The sequence below is a fragment of the Cervus canadensis genome, chromosome 25 (assembly GCF_019320065.1).
Source record: "Cervus canadensis isolate Bull #8, Minnesota chromosome 25, ASM1932006v1, whole genome shotgun sequence".
Lineage (NCBI taxonomy): Eukaryota > Metazoa > Chordata > Mammalia > Artiodactyla > Cervidae > Cervus > Cervus canadensis.
In genome coordinates this window covers 4,051,064-4,069,954 of record NC_057410.1, presented here as the reverse complement: position 1 = coordinate 4,069,954, position 18,891 = coordinate 4,051,064, and the positions used below count along the sequence as shown (strand labels likewise).

The 18,891-nt window shown below is 36.5% G+C and overlaps 1 protein-coding gene across 6 annotated transcripts in view; it reads right to left on the bottom strand.

The window, feature by feature from the left end:
• Nucleotides 1–18,891, bottom strand: part of SLC16A7 (solute carrier family 16 member 7) — a 180,794-nt gene that overhangs the window by 53,067 nt on the left and 108,836 nt on the right. For all 6 annotated transcript variants that reach the window (XM_043446714.1, XM_043446710.1, XM_043446715.1 and 3 more), the window contains one exon: nt 6,830–7,076. In XM_043446714.1, coding sequence (XP_043302649.1) covers nt 6,830–7,046 — 217 coding nt within the window. In that variant the 5' untranslated portion in view covers nt 7,047–7,076. The remainder of the gene's footprint in view (nt 1–6,829; nt 7,077–18,891) is intronic.

Here is an 18,891-nt window from a genome sequence, read left to right as displayed (position 1 = left end):
TCAGATTTCTGTCATTTGCGGCCAAAACACATCTGCATAAACTATGTAATGAGAAAACAGCATATTTTAGAGAAATTTTAAGCCCCAAATCAGGGAAGATATTCTTCTTCTTGTCAAGGAGTAAATTAATAAGTAGGTTCTTTCCAAAAGTCAGTAAGTAAAATGTTCATTGTCTAAAGCACACATATGAAAAGGGATTTGAGTAAAGTTTCTTAAATTCTCTCTTTTAAAAATAAATCTTAGTAATAATCCAATACTATGTGGACTGGATTAGCAGCCTTCTATAAGAAAGTATCTCCCTGAATAGTTTCAAAGGCCTAAGCATACTTGGGATCTGCCCTTGACTCCTGCCTCCTCCATCCTTGTCGTGAGAGGGACAAAGAAAGCTCCATGGGCGTTATTTGATCCCTATTTCTGTGTCTTGAAGTGCCCACCTCTCACTTTTATTCCCTTGAAAGTTGACAATGCTGATTTTCACATAAGACTCCTTTTTCATTCGTGATGCTGAAGGCTTACTCTTCTCTAACAGAGAGCTGAAAAACTAGCACACATACAAACCTTATGGCATACTATAAGCTCAATGACTAAGGGCGTCCTATAGTCTGTTCTAGGCTTAAAATTTACATAATTTATAGTTACATGACAATATAAGCCTTCATGTCTGTATTGATTAGTATAATCTAGGTTTCATTCCACATCACAAAACTGCAGAAGCTTAATAGAAAGTCCTTTCTTACTCATCCAAAGTATTAATATAAAGTGGGCCAAGGATATTCCCCTTGTAGCAACATCATATGCAAGAAGGTTGTGGACAAAAGGGAGACATTGCATCAGCTAGAACTGCCTTGCCCAGGTGTCCAGGGACGAGAAACATCCTTCCACTCACAATTCATTGGTCTGAACTAGTCACTTGACCTCAACCTGAGTGTAGAGAAGCTGGGAAATATTTAAGGACACATGGAAGTCTGGTGAGCAAAATGACTTCTGCCACATTGTACTAAATTTCCTAGGACAATCTCAGCAATACATACACTCATAGATGAAAAAAAATTACCCACTATGGCATAGGTATGGGGCTTCCCAGGTGGCCAATGCAGGAAATGTAAGAGAGGCAGGTTCAACCCCTGGGTTGGGAAGATTCCCTGGAGAAGGAAATGGCAACCTGCTCCAGTATTCTTGCTTGGAAAATCCCATGGATAGAGGAGCCTGGCGGGCTACAGACCATGGGGCCACAAAGAGTCAGACATGACTGAGCACAGCTGCTTACGGCATTAGGTGGAAGGAGGACACAGACTTGTGCAGGGCGGTCCACATGTACCTGGTATTTCCTGGGTTTTGTAAAGTTAAGCTGAAGCTGAAAGCCCTAGGTATTGCAATCACAGGGTTAGAATGAACTTTCCTTTTTTAACTGCTGCTAAGATACAGCACTATATGACTTATTTTAATAGTCTCCAGTCTGCAAACATATCAAAACACAAAATAAAATACTACAGTGAACTTATTTTGACTTTAAAGATTAGATAAATACACATTATATACCATGGTCACCAACCTCCTATGCCTAAAACCATTTGCTTGTTTGCCTCCAGTAAGATAAGCTCAGTGGTCTGATGCCTGGTCCCTTGTGTAAAGTAATCCATCATAAAACCATCACCCTTACTTTAGCACAATTGGCAGTCACTGCTCACATAAAACAGAAGAGTAAGTTGCCATGGAGACAAAGCCAACTCTCCTCTTTAGAATGGCTGATTATTCCAAGTCATAACAGATATACCAGAAAAATAACATGAGGCTCTCACAGAGACTGGCAGCCCCAAATCTGTGTTCTACAATTGTGTAGCTAACTGTGTTCACATTATCTTTTGATATAGTAACAAAGACACACATTGCACTAAAAGATAATCCTACATAATTACTGTTTACAAAATAAATCCTTATATCTGTCTAAACAATGTGGAAAGTTTAAATCGTAATATGTTTTCTACTTCTAATTAGTGCTTTATTAATGGGGTGACCACTCTGCTTGACCTATTTGCTAAAATTCGTTAGAACGCCAGGAGACCATATGGATGGCCAGATGGGTTGCTGTAATTTAATGCTATTATTCTAAGGATGAAGTAAGGGATAAACATAATTTGCATTCTTCTCCATCCTTCCTGCACTCCTTTTATTAGTTTCATTTTTAATTCAGACATCAGAAGGGAAGATAATACCTTGCTACCAAGGCCCAGATGCAACTAATTGCTACAAGAGACTCCAGCCCGGACATCATAGGCCAAGCTTCTGAACACACTCCGTCTTACCCCGTGACCCCACCATGGTGATTAATAGGCTGAGTGCTAAGCTCTAATGAGTGTCAGATCTTAGATGTTCTCTAGGCTAAAGCAATTAGCATTATGTTGAACACAATATTTCAGTTACTTGGTATAGAGGCTCATTGGTCTTAAGAGTAAACTATATGCCTTTTGCCTTATGGTCTTCAAATTTACCACCAGCACTACCTGGGAAGCCCCATTTATACTATTTACTTATTTACAATTTGATGCTGAGATTTACTGGTTTGAGAAAAGTAACTGGACTGTTCTTCATTCTAAGTTTTCTTTCAGAGCCAGCCATATGACTCCTGGCTGTCATATGATCATGGTTAAATCTATAAATACATCCTGCTTTCATGGGATAGAGATTGATTATTGGGATATCAAGCTCTGTCTGAGACTTGCTCTGTGTTATCCTATTTTGTTTCTTCCTCTAGAAACCCTGAATTTCCAGAAACCCTTCCCCTGCCTCTAGGTCTGCACGCATGCCAAGTCCCTTCAGTGGTGTCCAACTCTGCGATCCTATGCACTGTAGTCCTTCAGGCTCCTCTGTCCATGGGATTCTCCAGGCAAGAATACTGAACTGGGTTGCCATGTGCTTCTACAGGGGATCTTCCCAATGCAGGGATCAAACCCACATCTCTTATGTCTCTTGCAATGAACTGGTGGTTCTTTACCACCAGTCCCACCTGGGAAGCCTTTACATAGGGCAATATGAAAGTTCTGACCAAGGGAAGGTGTGCAGAAATGTCTTTTAAGCCTTCTAGGCCTGGCCCTTAAAATATTCCATATGATCTTCCATGCTCTCTTTGTTAATTCTCTTTCTGGATGGAGTTTATTAAGGGGAGACTACAAAGGCTTTGAGCTTCCCTGGCAGCTCAGTTGGTAAAGAATCCACCTGCAATGCATGAGACCCTGGTTCAATCCCTGGGTTGGGAAGATACCCTGGAAAAGGGGACAGCTACCCACTCCAGTGTTCTGGCCTGGAGAATTCCATGGACTGTATAGTCCATGGGGTCACAAAGAGTCAGACACAACTGAGCGACTTTCACTTTCATTTTCAAAAAGGTTACATACATTTTTGTGTTGCTTATAAGTTAGTCAATGATCAACTCAACTGAAAATTATGGATGTATGGAACCCAAAGTCCAAACTGAAGTAGACTTACTTACACAAACTCACTAGAGGAATCCATTTCAGTTGTATTTAAGAAGGGGGAAACTACATATCTTAACATTAGCATGTTTTGGAACTCAGAACAAAACAGTTATCAGTGTTGCTATAGCAAAACATCATTAAGGAACACCTGACCCATGGGATAGATGAAATAGACCGAGTGAACAGTATCTACTGTTTCTACAGTCATCAGAGACAACACAGGACAACCCTTAAAGCAACCAACAGAGAATCTCAAAGTGTTTTAAAAGCAGAATTGTCCATTGACATACCCAAACAGCATTTTAAAGATATCTTTTGGTACTGGAACAGAAATGCATCAATTTAACCTAATCAAAAGGGTAATGGAGACATACATTGGATTAATGCAAAATCACTGACTTATGGAAAGTAGAAAATACCCACCAATGCACGCACACACGCACACACACACACACACACACACACATACACATACACACAAAGGATTATTGGGGGATCAAATTTTTACCTTGGTAGTACAGAAAAAAAGAATAATTCAGTACTCCAATACTTGGGTCATCTGATGTAAAGAGCCAACTCACTGGAAAAGCCCCTGATGCTGAGAAAGATTGAAAGCAGGAGGAGAAGGGGACGACAGAGGATGAGATGGTTGGATGGCATCACTGACTCAATGGACATGGGTTTGAGCAAGCTCCAGGAGATGGTGAAGGACAGGGAAGCCAGGAATGCTGCAGTCCATGGGGTTGCAAAGAATTGGACACAACTGAGTGACTGAACAAAAACAGCAAAAAGAATAATCATTATGTCACTAAAGCAAAAACCTTGGGGGGGCAGCACCTGAATCAGGTTTGTGGAAGGCCTTGAACAGATGTAGCTCTGCCATTTTACGGAGGGAAGAGAAAGGCAGAAGAGCATAGTGATTACATATGTGGGGTCTCAATTTCTATGTCCCTAATGAGTTGCTTGAACTAGGAAAAGTATTTTATTTATTTCCTTGGCTATAGAATGGAGAGAAGTAATTCTCATTTTACAGAATGTTAAGAGGATTAAGTCATATGACACACACCAAGCATTTAAGAGACGCCTGAGCTAAAAGTAAATGTGAACATGTTTGGATATTATTCCTAATGTTATATCACATATCACAATCACTATGAACCATATTATCCTCACCTATAAAGTAAGACATTGAAAGATGATTTGTATAACTTCTTTAAGTGTTTGGGCTTCCCTGGTGGCTCAGATGGTAAAGAATCTACCTGCAATACTGGAGACCCGTGTTCAACCCCTGGGTCAGGAAGATTCTCTGGAGAAGGGAATGCCTACCCATTCCAGCATTCTAGACTGGAAAATTCCATGGGTGGAGGACTCTGGAGGGCTACAGTCCATGGGGTCTCAAAAAGTCATACATAGCTAAGCAACTAACATACACTTTTAAGTGCTTATATTCTGAGTCTATATCTGTACCTTAAAGTCAAATATCCAGTAGAAAAATGAAAATCCTAAAATCTAAATATTTTAAGTAATGACTAAAACAATCTGTAGACCATCTTGCCTGATGTTGGGATTGATTTAAAGCTGATAGGTGACATAAAAATGCACTAATAATCCAGTATTTTTTAATAGTCAGTAGTATTGGGTTGGCCAAAAAGTTCCTTCAGTTTTTAAATAAAAATAGAAGACACATTTTTCATTTTCACCAAGAATTTTACTGAACAATGCAGTGACCATTTTGTTTCACTGCCTTATGCCATTTTCCAGGCAACTTCATAATTTGACCTTCCCAATCTTGTTTGTCTTTTTTTGAGCAGAGAACTGCTCTAGGTGCCTTTTATAGTCTTCCAAGGAATTGGAAATTTTTCCATTAAGAGAGTTTTAAAAAGATCAGAATAAATGGATATCTGAAGGTGCAATGCCTGGTGAATATGATGGATGAGTCAGAACTTTGAAGCCACACTGTAATGGTCTTTGCCTGGTCATCAAAGAAACGTGTGGTCTTGCATCATCCTGATGGGAAGTTACATGCTTTCTATTCACTCGTCTGGAGGCTTTTCCTCATGTGCTGCTTTCAGCTGCTCTAACTGGGAGCAGTACTTGTTGGAATGAATTGTTTGGTTTTCAGGAAGGAGCTCATAATAGAGGATTCCCATCTAATCCCACCATATACACATCACTTCCTTTGGATGAAGACTGGACTTTGGTGTGATTCAACACTTGATTTGCATACTCTGAGTATGTCAGCTTCCTCCCACATGGTATTACATTGATTGTTCTCAGTAAATGTCCTGATTTTATCGCTATCAACTTCAACTGATCTACCCAATGGTACAACATTGTCCAGAGAGAAAACTCCAGAATGAAACTTTGCAAACCACTTTTGATCAGTCACACCACCTTCTCTGTACATTGTACAAATCTTTTTGTCTTTCAGTTGCATTTTTACCTTTCTTGAAATAATAAAGCATAACATGGCGAAAATGTTTTCTTCCGTCTTCAATATTAAAATGGCTACACAAAAATGCACCAACTTTGATAAGCTATTTTTTTAATGCACACTATAACATCTGTCATAATCAATTCAACAAAATTGTTTCAAGTGAATTTAAAAACAACCAAGCACTACTGGAGCCATCTTACAGAAAAAAAAATCAAATGAACTTTTTGGCCAACTCAATAATATGGGACCAATTTATTCACTATCCCTCATGAATCACACCCTCATTTGAACATGGAACGTAACAAGAAAACCGTCAAGCAACCATTTAAATGTTAGAATATTTAAGTAAGCTACAGAGATATTTAATATTTAATTTATATTAAATAAATACAAATTTAATAAGCTACAGAGATAAGGAATGATTTTATTCACACAAACTTGAATGGATCCAGAATGTACATGATTTACACTCCATTTGTGCAACTTGAAGTGAATCACTTCCTAGGCTTAGAAAATAGGTTGTCAGCAACTTGAGTTTCTTTTCCATTCATAAAAAAGCATGTCTACCAAATGCAGCAATGTAATGAAATGATACTAACATTAGAGTATAGCCTCTATTTCAAATTAAATGGAAATTTGCTACCCTTAAAAATTCCATAATTTAGTAAACCTTAGTTTGTGCAAAGACATCCTTATTCAAATAAATACTCCAGTAATACTCAGAATGAAGTGAATAGTTCAAGATGCTGAATCACTAAAAATCACTAAAAATTTCGTCCTAATTATCCTTCTGGTTGGTTTTAAGTGAGGGTAATATGAAAACAGGATTTTAATGTACCAAGATACTATATGTAAAATACTGTGGCATGAAGCAACTGTTTTCTTAAACCAGAAATCAATTTAGTCCAAAGAACCTTACCTCCTGCATACATAACAGCCAGCATAGTGGATGATATCCATGCTATTTCACTGTAGGTCGTGTTGAATATGAGCTGGATTTCTTTGAAGAACACTGTGACAGCTTTGGGAAACGCATATGAAAATCCAATGGAGATAAAAGCTGCTCCAACCACCACCCAGCCCCACCCTCCATCGGGAGGTGGATGTAGTGGTGGGGTGCCTCCTGGTGGCGGCATTTCTGCTGCTCTATTTGAAATTCAAGTAACCTGTATTTAAAAAAAATGAAACAATAGTTTAGGCCATACTTGCATTTTCATGTCATTCTTGAGTTACCAAAATAATATTATATTTTTATTACATTAACTACAAGTGTATAATTTTCATAAATATTTTTTAATACTCTGCTATCCAGAAAGTTATCAGCAAATTTACCAAAAAATTGGAGTGAGGTATGTAACTTTGTTATGAGCTAAAAACTGAAACCATTTTGTCCATGGAAACAAAAATCCCTCAAAGAGAAAGTTGAGTTCAGATCTGTACTAAAGTACCAACAAAGAAACAAATGCTATCTCACTCTGATTTCTAAGATAAACGGAATGATTTCTTAATCCAAACATTTAAGATTTTCTATACCAAGGTTAAAAGGATCTTATATTACATTTGATGAATTTTAGAGAATTAAATAGTAGGCATATTTTAGAATTTTTCCACTTTTAGTAATTGAGAATACTTTAAAATATTTCAGCAGAGACCTATCAATATTTCCTAAAATTATAAGATTAGAAATTATATGATTCTAATAAATTAATTTTAATGCACTTCCAAAACTGGTATTACCTATCATTTTATGAATTCTTCATAGCAGTGAAAGGTTCCCAATCAAACAGATTGCATGTTATTTTTATTCAAAGGAAGGGACTTTCTTTTTGGATATGCCTAGGAACACTTAAAGAGAAGGGAACGGCAACCCACTGCAGTATTCTTGCCTGGAGAATCCCATGGACAGAGGAGCCTGGCGTGCTGCAGTCCATGGGCTTTTGCAAAGAGTCGGATACGACTGAGTGACTGAACTGTACTGAACTTCCTTTGCATGTATATCCAGAAGAAAAATGCCCAATCATATGGTAGTAGTTCTACATTTAATTTTTTGAAGAACCTCCATACTTTTTTCCTTAGAGGGTGAAAACAGTTTACACTCCAACCAAGAGCATAAAAGTCTTCCATTTTCTCCACATTCTTGCCAGTATTTGTTCCAAATACTTGCCAGTATTGCTTGTCTTTTTTTGATAAAAGCCATTCTAAAAAGTATGAGGTAAAATCTCACTGTGGTTTGATTTTCATTTCCTTAATAATTAATGATGTTAAGCACCTTTTCATGTACCTGTTGGCCTGTTATGTCTCCCTTAGAAAAATACCTATTGAGGTCCTCTGCCCATTTTTGAATTGGATTATTTGTGTTCTTTGCTATTGAGTTGCATGAGTTCCTTGTATGTTTTGGATATTAACCTCTTATTGGATATGTGACTTACAAGCATTTTCACCCATTTCATAGGCTGCCATTTCACTTTGCTGACAGTTTTCTTTTTCGTGAAGAAACTTTTTAGTTTAGTATTAGTTTAATAGTCTCAATTGTTTACTTTTGCTTTTGTTGCCTTTTTGATGTCAAATCAAAAAAAAAAAAAAAAAAACTCATCACAAAGACCAATGTCAAGGAGCTTACCCCTATATTTCTTCTAGGAATTTTATGGTTTCAGGTCATGTTCAAGCCTTTCATCCATACTGAGTTGATTTTTATGTATGGTGTAAAATGGGGGTCAGTTTCAGTCTTTTGCATGTGGATATCCAGTTTTCCCAGCATCCATTTAAGACACTATCTTTTCCACATTGTATATTTTTGGCACCTTTATCAAAAACTAGTTGACAGAATACATGCATTTATTTATGGGCTCTCTATTCTGTTTTCCTGATCCATGTGTCTGTTTTTAGACAATACCACAGCGTGGTATTCTATTTCTATTACTAAGAATTAGACATAATAGAAATCAGGTAATAGAACTATAAGTAGAAATCTATTTCTATAGAATCAGAAATCAGGTAATAGAAATCAGGAAGTGTGATACCTCCAGCTTCGCTGTTCTTTTTCAAGATTGCTCAGGCTCTCTTCTGGTTCCATATAAAATTTAGGATTGATTGTTCTATTTAACAAAAATGGCATTGGAATTTTGATAAGGACTGCATTGAATATGTAGATTGCTTTGGGTTGTATGAACATTTTAATACTTCCAGTCAATGAACACGGAATATCTTCCCATTTATTTGTCTTCTTTAATTTCTTTCATCAGTGTTATAGTTTTCAATGTATACATCTTTTACCTCCTTGGTTACATGTGTTTTTAAGAATTTTATTCTTTCTGGTGCTATTGTAAATGATTTTTTTTTCTTACAACAATTTATTATTTCTCTCTCCAATAATTCATTATTAGTGCATAGAAACGATTTTTGTGTACTGATCTTTGTATCCTGCAACCTTACAAATCTGTTGATAGTTCTAACAGTTTTTCTTTTTCTTTTTTTTTTTTGATGGAGTCTAGGGTTTCTATAAGGTCAAGTCATCTGCCAACAGACAATTTTTTACTGCTTCCATTCAAATTTGATGTCTTTTTTTTTTTCTTACCAAATTGCTTTGACTAGGATTTTAAGTACTTAATCACCATATGTTCATCCTGATCTCATTAACTGATACTTAATAGTTCTGGATTTCCCTTCCAGTTTGATGCTGAACCAAGGAATGGAATGATTCTTGTATGAGCTTTTGACATATCTACTGGCATTTTCTATCACCTTCTGATATTTCTCCTTTTGGATAATTGTGAAGAGTCTATTCTATTTTTCAGTTAGATCAACAATTACATTTTATTTTATTTACTTTATAACATTGATAGTTAAAAAGTGAGAGTCAGCAAACATTTCCTGTAATGGGCTAGATAATAAATATTTTAGGTTCTGCAGGCTGTATGGTCTCTCTCATAACTACTCATATCTTAATAGTTTTAGGGCAAAGTCAGCCACAGACGATACTAAAAAAAAAAAAAATGAGTGTGGATATTCCAATAAACTTTTGTTTACAAATTAGACCAAGCCTATAGTTTGCTGATCTCTGTAATAGAATACTATTTAAAACCCAAGAAAATAAAGAAACTACATAATCACACTATCCTAACACAATATTATTAATAATTTTGCATCTATTTTTATTCATATTTCTGATGAATTTACTGATTTAAATGTATTATAACCTAATTAATCTACAACTTAAGTCATAAGTATACAAAAATGAATAAAGGGATCTCTGACTCAAATACTGAGTATTTATGCTAAGTGCTTATCAAGTATTTACTTACTCAGCTAAATTTCCACAAAAGCCCTGTAAGATATTGTCCCTATCTTTTAAATAAGACTAAAGCTCAGGAAATATTAGAAACTAAATCCAAGTGAAACAATAATGTCAGGAACTGGATTTCACTAATCACTGCTAACTCTTAAAATCACATAAATAAAATTAGAAATAAGACTCTTGCTTAATGTATTTAGAAGAGGAAACAAGCATAAAAGAAACCTAAGTATTTTTTTATTATGTCATCTGTGCATATCTAAAATATTCTTATGGATCAAAATAGTCAAAGACATCTACTGTTCCAAGACTTTAAGAAAATAACTGGAAAGGTTCTCTCCATGGATACATTTGTATGTTAGAAACCTACCTGAAACGTCAGGAAAACTATAGCATTAAGGTCGAATGAAAAACTTTCACCACAAATAATGCACAGAATGTAGATTCTACTGAAAAATGGACACATCAGAGCAGGGACACTTCTGTAAGCTTATTAATATTCCACAGATGCTAATTGTTCAAATTGATACAAAATATTATATCTTGTCAAATAATGGTTTTGAAAAGATTTGTATGTCTTCAGGATGCTTATAGACTGCTTTTGTAATCATCTTTGGTTTCTTGGAAACAATAAAAATTTGTCTATCTAGCTATTTAATTTCATTTCTCTTTGGTCATCAGTTAATCCCATGTGATGGTCTGATGGCATATGAGCACTGGAAATAGCATCTTATAAAAAGTATAATATTAAGTAAGACAGAAAAGGAAAGAGACAGATTGTAAATCAGCTGAAAATAGCACTCAGTCTTTGAAAATTGTCTAAATAATCTGAATTTATATATTATTGAATTTTGTCATTCTATTATTTAAGTAATCAAATTTCTTAATGCTTAGAAAGCAAATAATTCTAGAAGAATACTAAAGAACTATCAAAGGGCATTTGTATGTGGTAAACTACTTTTTGTTATATTATCAGAGTGTATAAACTATCATGAGGTTTAAAGTCCTCACTCTGCAATTTTCCTGCTTGCATAAAGGAATCTAAAACATCCTTCATTATCAATTCATGATTTTCAACTATTGTAGCATTTATCATATCTATAAGCTAGAGTAAACACAGAAATGCAACAGGATGATTTATTTTTCAGTCATTTAACAAATCATAAATAACACTTCTTAATTATCTTAAGTCCATTATTTTAAAATAATTATATCAATCTAAATATTTAAATATACTAATATTCAAATAGTGTTATTATTATTAATATTGAAATTTACTAGTGAGCAAGGTTGATGTTGGGATTTCCATTTTATAGACAGAAATCTATGCTCACAGAAAAGTGAAAAGGCCTTTTTAAGACGCATTATATGGTGGAGTTATTTTTTTCCTCAGTACTTTGATTTTTGTATTGTTATTTTTTCATAGCTCACCAGTTTATCTCAGGATATTATCTTTTCTACTCTTTCTCCAGCATATTTTACTTGACTTTAATTATAATCGCATCTACCTGGTTACAAGTCACTACTCAGATGCCTCTTCACTTCCTTATCTCCAAGCTGTTTTGTTTCTCCTACTTAAATTGACATCTTAGGGTCTCTGAGCTGAATCACAGCAAATTAGACCAAAATCAATGAAGGTTTAAAAAAATTCCACTTTCAAGATTATCATCTATTTATTATTAACAAGTCTTGAGTTGACCAATAGTTCAGACCAAATTCATACACACTCTTTAGGCTCAGGTTATTTTTCTGGGCACAATTCCATATTTTATACAACTTATGGCAACTGTGTCTTGTTCCTCTTATTTGTGGGCATAATCAAGAAAAAACAGAGTAGAAAAAAACACAGTTCACAGATTCTGACTTGAATAGACTTCTTTGGATTATGCATGATATTGCTAAACCTCATTACTATTGCTTGAAGTGTAGTATTTGAAGGCAATACAAAGGAAGAGAGGATAGTGCAGACTGGATTTTCTAAAGAAATGGAAAAACACAGGTTACATGTGTAATTGAGTTTCACAAGTCTCATTAGAGTCACTACCTTTAATTCATCCAGTAAATTGTGACCATGTTTTAATAATTAACAAAACTGAATATATATACATAAATATATTTGTGTGTATATATTTGTCAGTTCAATGCCAGTTAACTTAGATATGAAAAAACTGATGAAATGGTGCAAGAGAAAAAAATTAAAAGAATGAAATGAAGATCAGTTGTTTTTTTAACTAATGGTAAATTACACATCTACCATTTGAGAAGGAAATCTATTGGTATTCATTAGCTGTCCAATAACTTCCTATACTCCTTTAAATAATTTGCTCTAAAATTCAATTTAATAAAATATCCATTGACAATGAATATAAATAGAAAATTTAAAAGATAATTATTAGAAATACTATCAATAATACTGGAGAAAAATATGACAATCCACTCCAGTATTCTTGCCTGGGAAATCCCATGGACAGAGGAACCTGGTGGGCTACAGTCAAGGGGTCACAAAGAGTCAGAAACGATTTAGTGACTAAACAATAACAAATCAATAATACATGTCTTACAATGAGACACACTGAGTCATGAAAAATGAAACCAAAAGTATTTAGAAATCTTGTGGTTTAAAACTCAAATGCCCTAATCAGATCTGGGTGATTGATGAATATGCTAATAAATTGCCCTAACAGCAAATGTCTTTATTTCAACTTAAATCTGCTACTGAGTATATAGAAACTAGTACTTAGGGTTTACGTTATTTGGGTCACACATTCCTTTGCCTAGATGAAAGTTAAGAAAAAGTCAACTTTGTCAATTAAATAATCAGTTGCCTGCCTTGCATCCAGGGCCACCTATCCAAAAGTGCTGAATGAAAGTGAATCAATATCAGGCCACATGAGGTTTGTCTGAGAGCATGAGGAAAGTCTGAGTTGCTGAGTCAGTGAGAAAAGGGTGGGGATTAGAATTAAGATGAGCCACAAATAAAATCTGAGAAACAGATAAGGTTGGAATTAGTTTTAACTTAGGCTAGGAATGGAGAGTTCCAGACAGTGGATCTTCTGTGTCTGGAATAACAGCAGGGAGAAGCAGGTACGTCTGCTCTGGACCTACCAGGAGCCTCTGTGACTTGTTTTAAGCTGAGTAATTCAAGGGTGGCCGCTCCACCCTACCACAAGTAACCATCCCATTAAATGCAGAAAACCCTTCTTACATTTGGAGGAAATACATTTTTAGTCAGTTTCCTCTGGCAGAGAGAGTTGCCTGGAGTTCAGTGCAAAGCCTCAGAGGAAAGCCTCAGGCATTTCTGACAAATGGGCACTGACCCTCCATCTGTGCTTAATTATCATCATGATTCATGAAGGTCAACACAGGGGCCAGCAAAGCGCACACGACAAGGCCACATTTTAAATGTTTACCAATGTTTCTACAAAACTGTCACAGAGCTTTAACCTGGCTGTTCTTATTTTCCTCCAGAAAGAACAACCCTTATCCAGGGTTTTTTCAACACATTAGTCAATAACCCAGGAAATTTCTGTGATAGCTATAACTATATACATCTATTTTATATCTCTTTCTCAACACCTGTTAAACTATCATATTTTACACACATTTATGCAAATAAAATCATGCAGTGCACATACAGATCTTTAGTTTTAAAAATGGAAGTCAGTGGTTTAAAATTTGTGTGTCTGATTAAAAAAACCAATAGAAGAAAAAACAATCCTTAATAGAGGAAGGAAAGAAACTATTCTGGAGGCTGCGTTCAGGTAGGCATGAAGCTTAAAGCTGATTCTCCTCTATAAAAGCAGTGTTATTACTCAGCCATGAAAAGGAATGAAACTGTCATTTGTAGAGATGTAGATGGACCTAGCAGAGAAGGCAATGGCAGCCCACCCCAGGACTCTCGCCTGGAAAATCCCATGGACAGAGGAGCCTGGTAGGCTGCAGCCCATGGGGTCACTAAGAGTCAGACACGACTGAGCGACTTCACTTTCCCTTTTCCTTTCATGCATTGGAGAAGGAAATAGCAACCCACTCCAGTGTTCTTGCCTGGAGGATCCCAGGGACGGGGGAGCCTGGTGGGCTGCCGTCTACGGGGTCGCACAGAGTCGGACACGACTGAAGTGACTTAGCAGCAGCAGCAGATGGACCTAGAGACTGTCAAAAGTAAAGTCAGAAAGAGAAAAACACACACTGCATATTAATACATATATGCTGAATCTAGAAAAACGGTACAGATGAACCTATTTGCCAAGAAGAAATAGACACAGATATAGAAAAAAATGTATGGACACTAAGCAGGGCAAAGGGGTGATGCATTAGGAGATTGGGATTGACTTATAAACACTGTGTGCAGGCTAAGTTGCTTAAGTCGTGTACAGCTCTTTAAGAATTTAAAATGTAGCCCACCAGGCCCCTCGGTCCATGCGATTTTCCAGGCAAGAATACTGGAGTTGGTTGCCATGTCATCAGTAGATAAGTAACCAAACCTACTGAACAGCACAGGAGACTGTACTCGGTGCTCTATGGTGACCTAAATGGGAAAGGGATACATGTACACATACAGCTAATTCAGTTACCTGTGCAGTAGCAACTCACATAACATTGTAAGGCAACTATAAAGCCAATAATTTTTTTTTTAAATAGTGTTGATTACTGTAACTAGGCTATATATACTATAGTATATATACTGAAGCCATGCTGTAGTATTGGCTGATTTGATTTCTTAGCAATTCACATATATGTCACGTGTTTATAATGGGCTTTACTTAAAACAAGGAGCTTAAGTAAAGCCCATTATAAAACAAAGCCCATTATAAAACAAGGAGCTTAACAATAAATGCTGGAGAGGGTGTGGAGAAAAGGGAACCCTCTTACACTGTTGGTGGGAATGCAAACTAGTACAGCCGCTATGGAGAACAGTGTGGAGATTCCTTAAAAAACTGGAAATAGACCTGCCATATGACCCAGCAATCCCACTTCTGGGCATACACACTGAGGAAACCAGATCTGAAAGAGACACGTGCACCCCAATCTTCATCGCAGCACTGTTTATAATAGCCAGGACATGGAAGCAACCTAGATGCCCATCAGCAGATGAATGGATAAGGAAGCTGTGGTACATATACACCATGGAATATTACTCAGCTGTTAAAAAGAATTCATTTGAATCATTCTAATGAGATGGATGAAACTGGAGCCCATTATACAGAGTGAAGTAAGCCAGAAAGATAAAGAACATTACAGCATACTAACACATATATATGGAATTTAGAAAGATGGTAACGATAACCCTATATGCAAAACAGAAAAAGAGACACAGAAGTACAGAACAGACTTTTGAACTCTGTGGGAGAAGGTGAGGGTGGGATGTTTCGAAAGAACAGCATGTATATTATCTATGGTGAAACAGGTCACCAGCCCAGGTGGGATGCATGAGACAAGTGCTCGGGCCTGGTGCACTGGGAAGACCCAGAGGAGTCGGGTGGAGAGGGAGGTGGGAGGGGGGATCGGGATGGGAAATACGTGTAAATCTATGGCTGACTCATATCAATGTATGACAAAACCCACTGAAATGTTGTGAAGTAATTAGCCTCCAAAAAAAAAACAAAAAAAAACAAAAAAAAACAAGGAGCTTAAGAAATGCATTAGAACTTTCAATTTTTTTCTAAAAATTCAATTAGTTACCATCATCCCATGAACTAAGAGGAAGTGGTATTTTTAATCACATTTACAGATGTTCAAGCTGGTTTTAGAAAGGGCAAAGGAACCAGAGATCAAATTGCCAACATCTGCTGGGTCATCTAAAAAGAAAGAGAGTTCCAAAAAACATCCATTTCTGCTTTATTGACTATGCCAAAGCCTTCGACTGTGTGGATCACAATAAACTGTGGAAAATTCTGAAAGAGATGGGAATACCAGACCACCTGACCTGCCTCTTGAAAAACCTGTATGCAGGACAGGAAGCAACAGTTAGAACTGGACATGGAACAACAGACTGGTTCCAAATAGGAAAAGGAGTACATCAAGGCTGTATATTGTCACCCTGCTTATTTAACTTACATGCAGAGTACATCATGAGAAACGCTGGGCTGCAGGAAGCACTGGCTGGAATCAAGGTTGCTGGGAGAAATATCAATAACCTCAGATATGCAGATGACACCACCCTTATGGCAGAAAGTGAAGAAGAACTAAAGAGCCTCTTGATGAAAGTGCAAGAGGAGAGTAAAAAGTTGGCTTAAAGCTCAACATTCAGAAAACTAAGATCACGGCATATGGTCCCATCACTTCATGGCAAATAGATGAGGAAACAGTGGAAACAGTGGCTGGCTTTATTTTTCTGGGCTGAGCACCAAAGAATTGATGCTTTTGAACTGCGGTGTTGGAGAAGACTCTTGAGAGTCCCTTGGACTGCAAGGAGATCCAACCAGTCCATCCTGAAGGAGATCAGTCCTGGGTGTTCATTGGAAGGACTGATGACGAAGCTGAAACTCCAATACTTTGGCCACCTCATGCGAAGAGTTGATTCAATGGAAAAGACCCTGATGCTGGGAGGGATTGGGGGCAGGAGGAGAAGGGGACGACAGAGGATGAGATGGTTGGATGACATCGATGGACATGAGTCTGAGGAAACTCTGGGAGTTGGTGATGGACAGGGAGGCCTGACATGCTGCAGTTCATGGGGTCGCAAAGAGTCGGACACGACTGAGTGACTGAACTGAACTGAACTGAACAGATAAGAGCATAAGGAATCAGAGGTGCAAAGTGGTTTTTCCAAAGTGTAGTGTCCAGTCAGTGATCACACTGATACCATGACTAGCAGCCTTCTGTTAGGCTCACTGTTACCGATTCCATCTTAACATACCAACTTGGAGGCTGCTCTTTCTGCTTCCAAATACACTCTTTCAGTTTTATTTATATTTTTATTTATTTTATTTATTTCTATTTTTGTTTATTTATTTATTTCTAGTGAACTTACAGATTTCAGTCCTTGCACATATTCTTGTCTGTCTTCTCCATCAGAATTCAAATATTTGTTCTCTGGAATACTAACTGCCAACTAATATTCAAAGTCTTTAGAAAATTCACTATTATTCCAGCTAATTTACATGTCCTTTCTATAATGTTTTTTAGTATATAGGCTACAGTATGACATTGTCGTTAACAAAAGGGGACTTTATGAAAACATTTGGCTACTTCAAGTGTTTTTCAAAAAATTTATGTGGTAGGATGTCTGAAGCCCAAAAATTGCACCTCCCCTTCTAGAAATCAATATGGGTTGATTAATCTATGGAGAAGAGCGTGTAGAACAAAGTGATGTGATAAAGTGATGGTCAATGCTTAGATGCTAGTGTTATATTCAAGACCTTTTTCATTCAGTTGTATAGAATATCGGAATGTTCCTTTATATACTTTATAAATAATAATTCTTTAACTTCCTCAATCTAAACCATGCTGTGTCAATTTCATGAACCCTTATGAACAGTCTATACAATCCTGTAATGTTTCAAAATAGTCCAGAAATAATATATTTAGGAAACTGAGTCACAAATTAAAGCAGTAGATGCTCAGAGACTATTGCCTTCACTATAAATTCTTTTTGATAGCCTATAAATAAAGTATGAGTTGTTCTCCACATCCTACCTATATGGTGAACTATGTTTTCACCTACAGGAATTAATATGTCCCTTAGAGAATAATGGACTGGACTTTTTGCTCTTAGTTCCCTGTGTCTTATACAGAGGAGACAGCAATGTCAAATTAATGTACAATGTTTATGTTTTGGTGACAACTCACCCAATTATGTAACAGGAATTTAATGGAATCAAATCTTTTCTTTTCCAACATGTAATAGAATTAAAATTGGAGTCTAATCCTGGGAGGTTATTTTATTCTTCAAAGTGGGCCACCTTTTACATCCTACTGACAGATTTACTTTAACAACTAGACAGCAGAGATATCAATAGAGCATGGGCCACAGAATGTCAGTAACACAAAACTTATTGTAGATGCAAACTAGTACTATAGTTAAAAGGACTCTGAGAATGCTAACAGTTGATAACAAGGGTCAAACTAACTACAGATGTTTTTATAATGGGAAAATCAGAAAAAATAATATGAACCAGCACATAGTTACTTATGATGAATTGGAAATGAATATCCCATGTCAAATAATTCCTCTGATTTATAATACTATACTTTTAGAACTGTGTAAAAGCAGTTATCGTGAGATGCATAGTGGTCCCCCTAAAGATGTGTCCATGTCCTAATTTCCAGGATCTGCAATATACTTTATATGATCCTATAGACTGAATGTTTATATTTCCCCCAAATTCATATGTTGATACCTAATAATTGGAGGTGGGTCCTTTGAGAGACAATTAGGCCCTTATGAATGGGATTAGTGCCCTTATATTTAAGACCCCAAAAAGTTCCCTTGTCCCTTCCACCATCTGAGGACACACGGAAAGATGGTTGTCTATGAGTCAGGAAGAGGACCACAACCAGTCACTGAATCTGCTGGCATCTTGATCTTGGACTTCCCAGTATTCAAAACTGTGAGAACTACATTTTGTTATTTGTAAGTCACCTACTCTACAATTTTCTGTTACAGCAGCCCTAACAGACTAAGATAAAAATTGGTCCTTGGGAATGGGGTGCTGTTATAGCAAATATATAAGAATCGAAAATGGCTT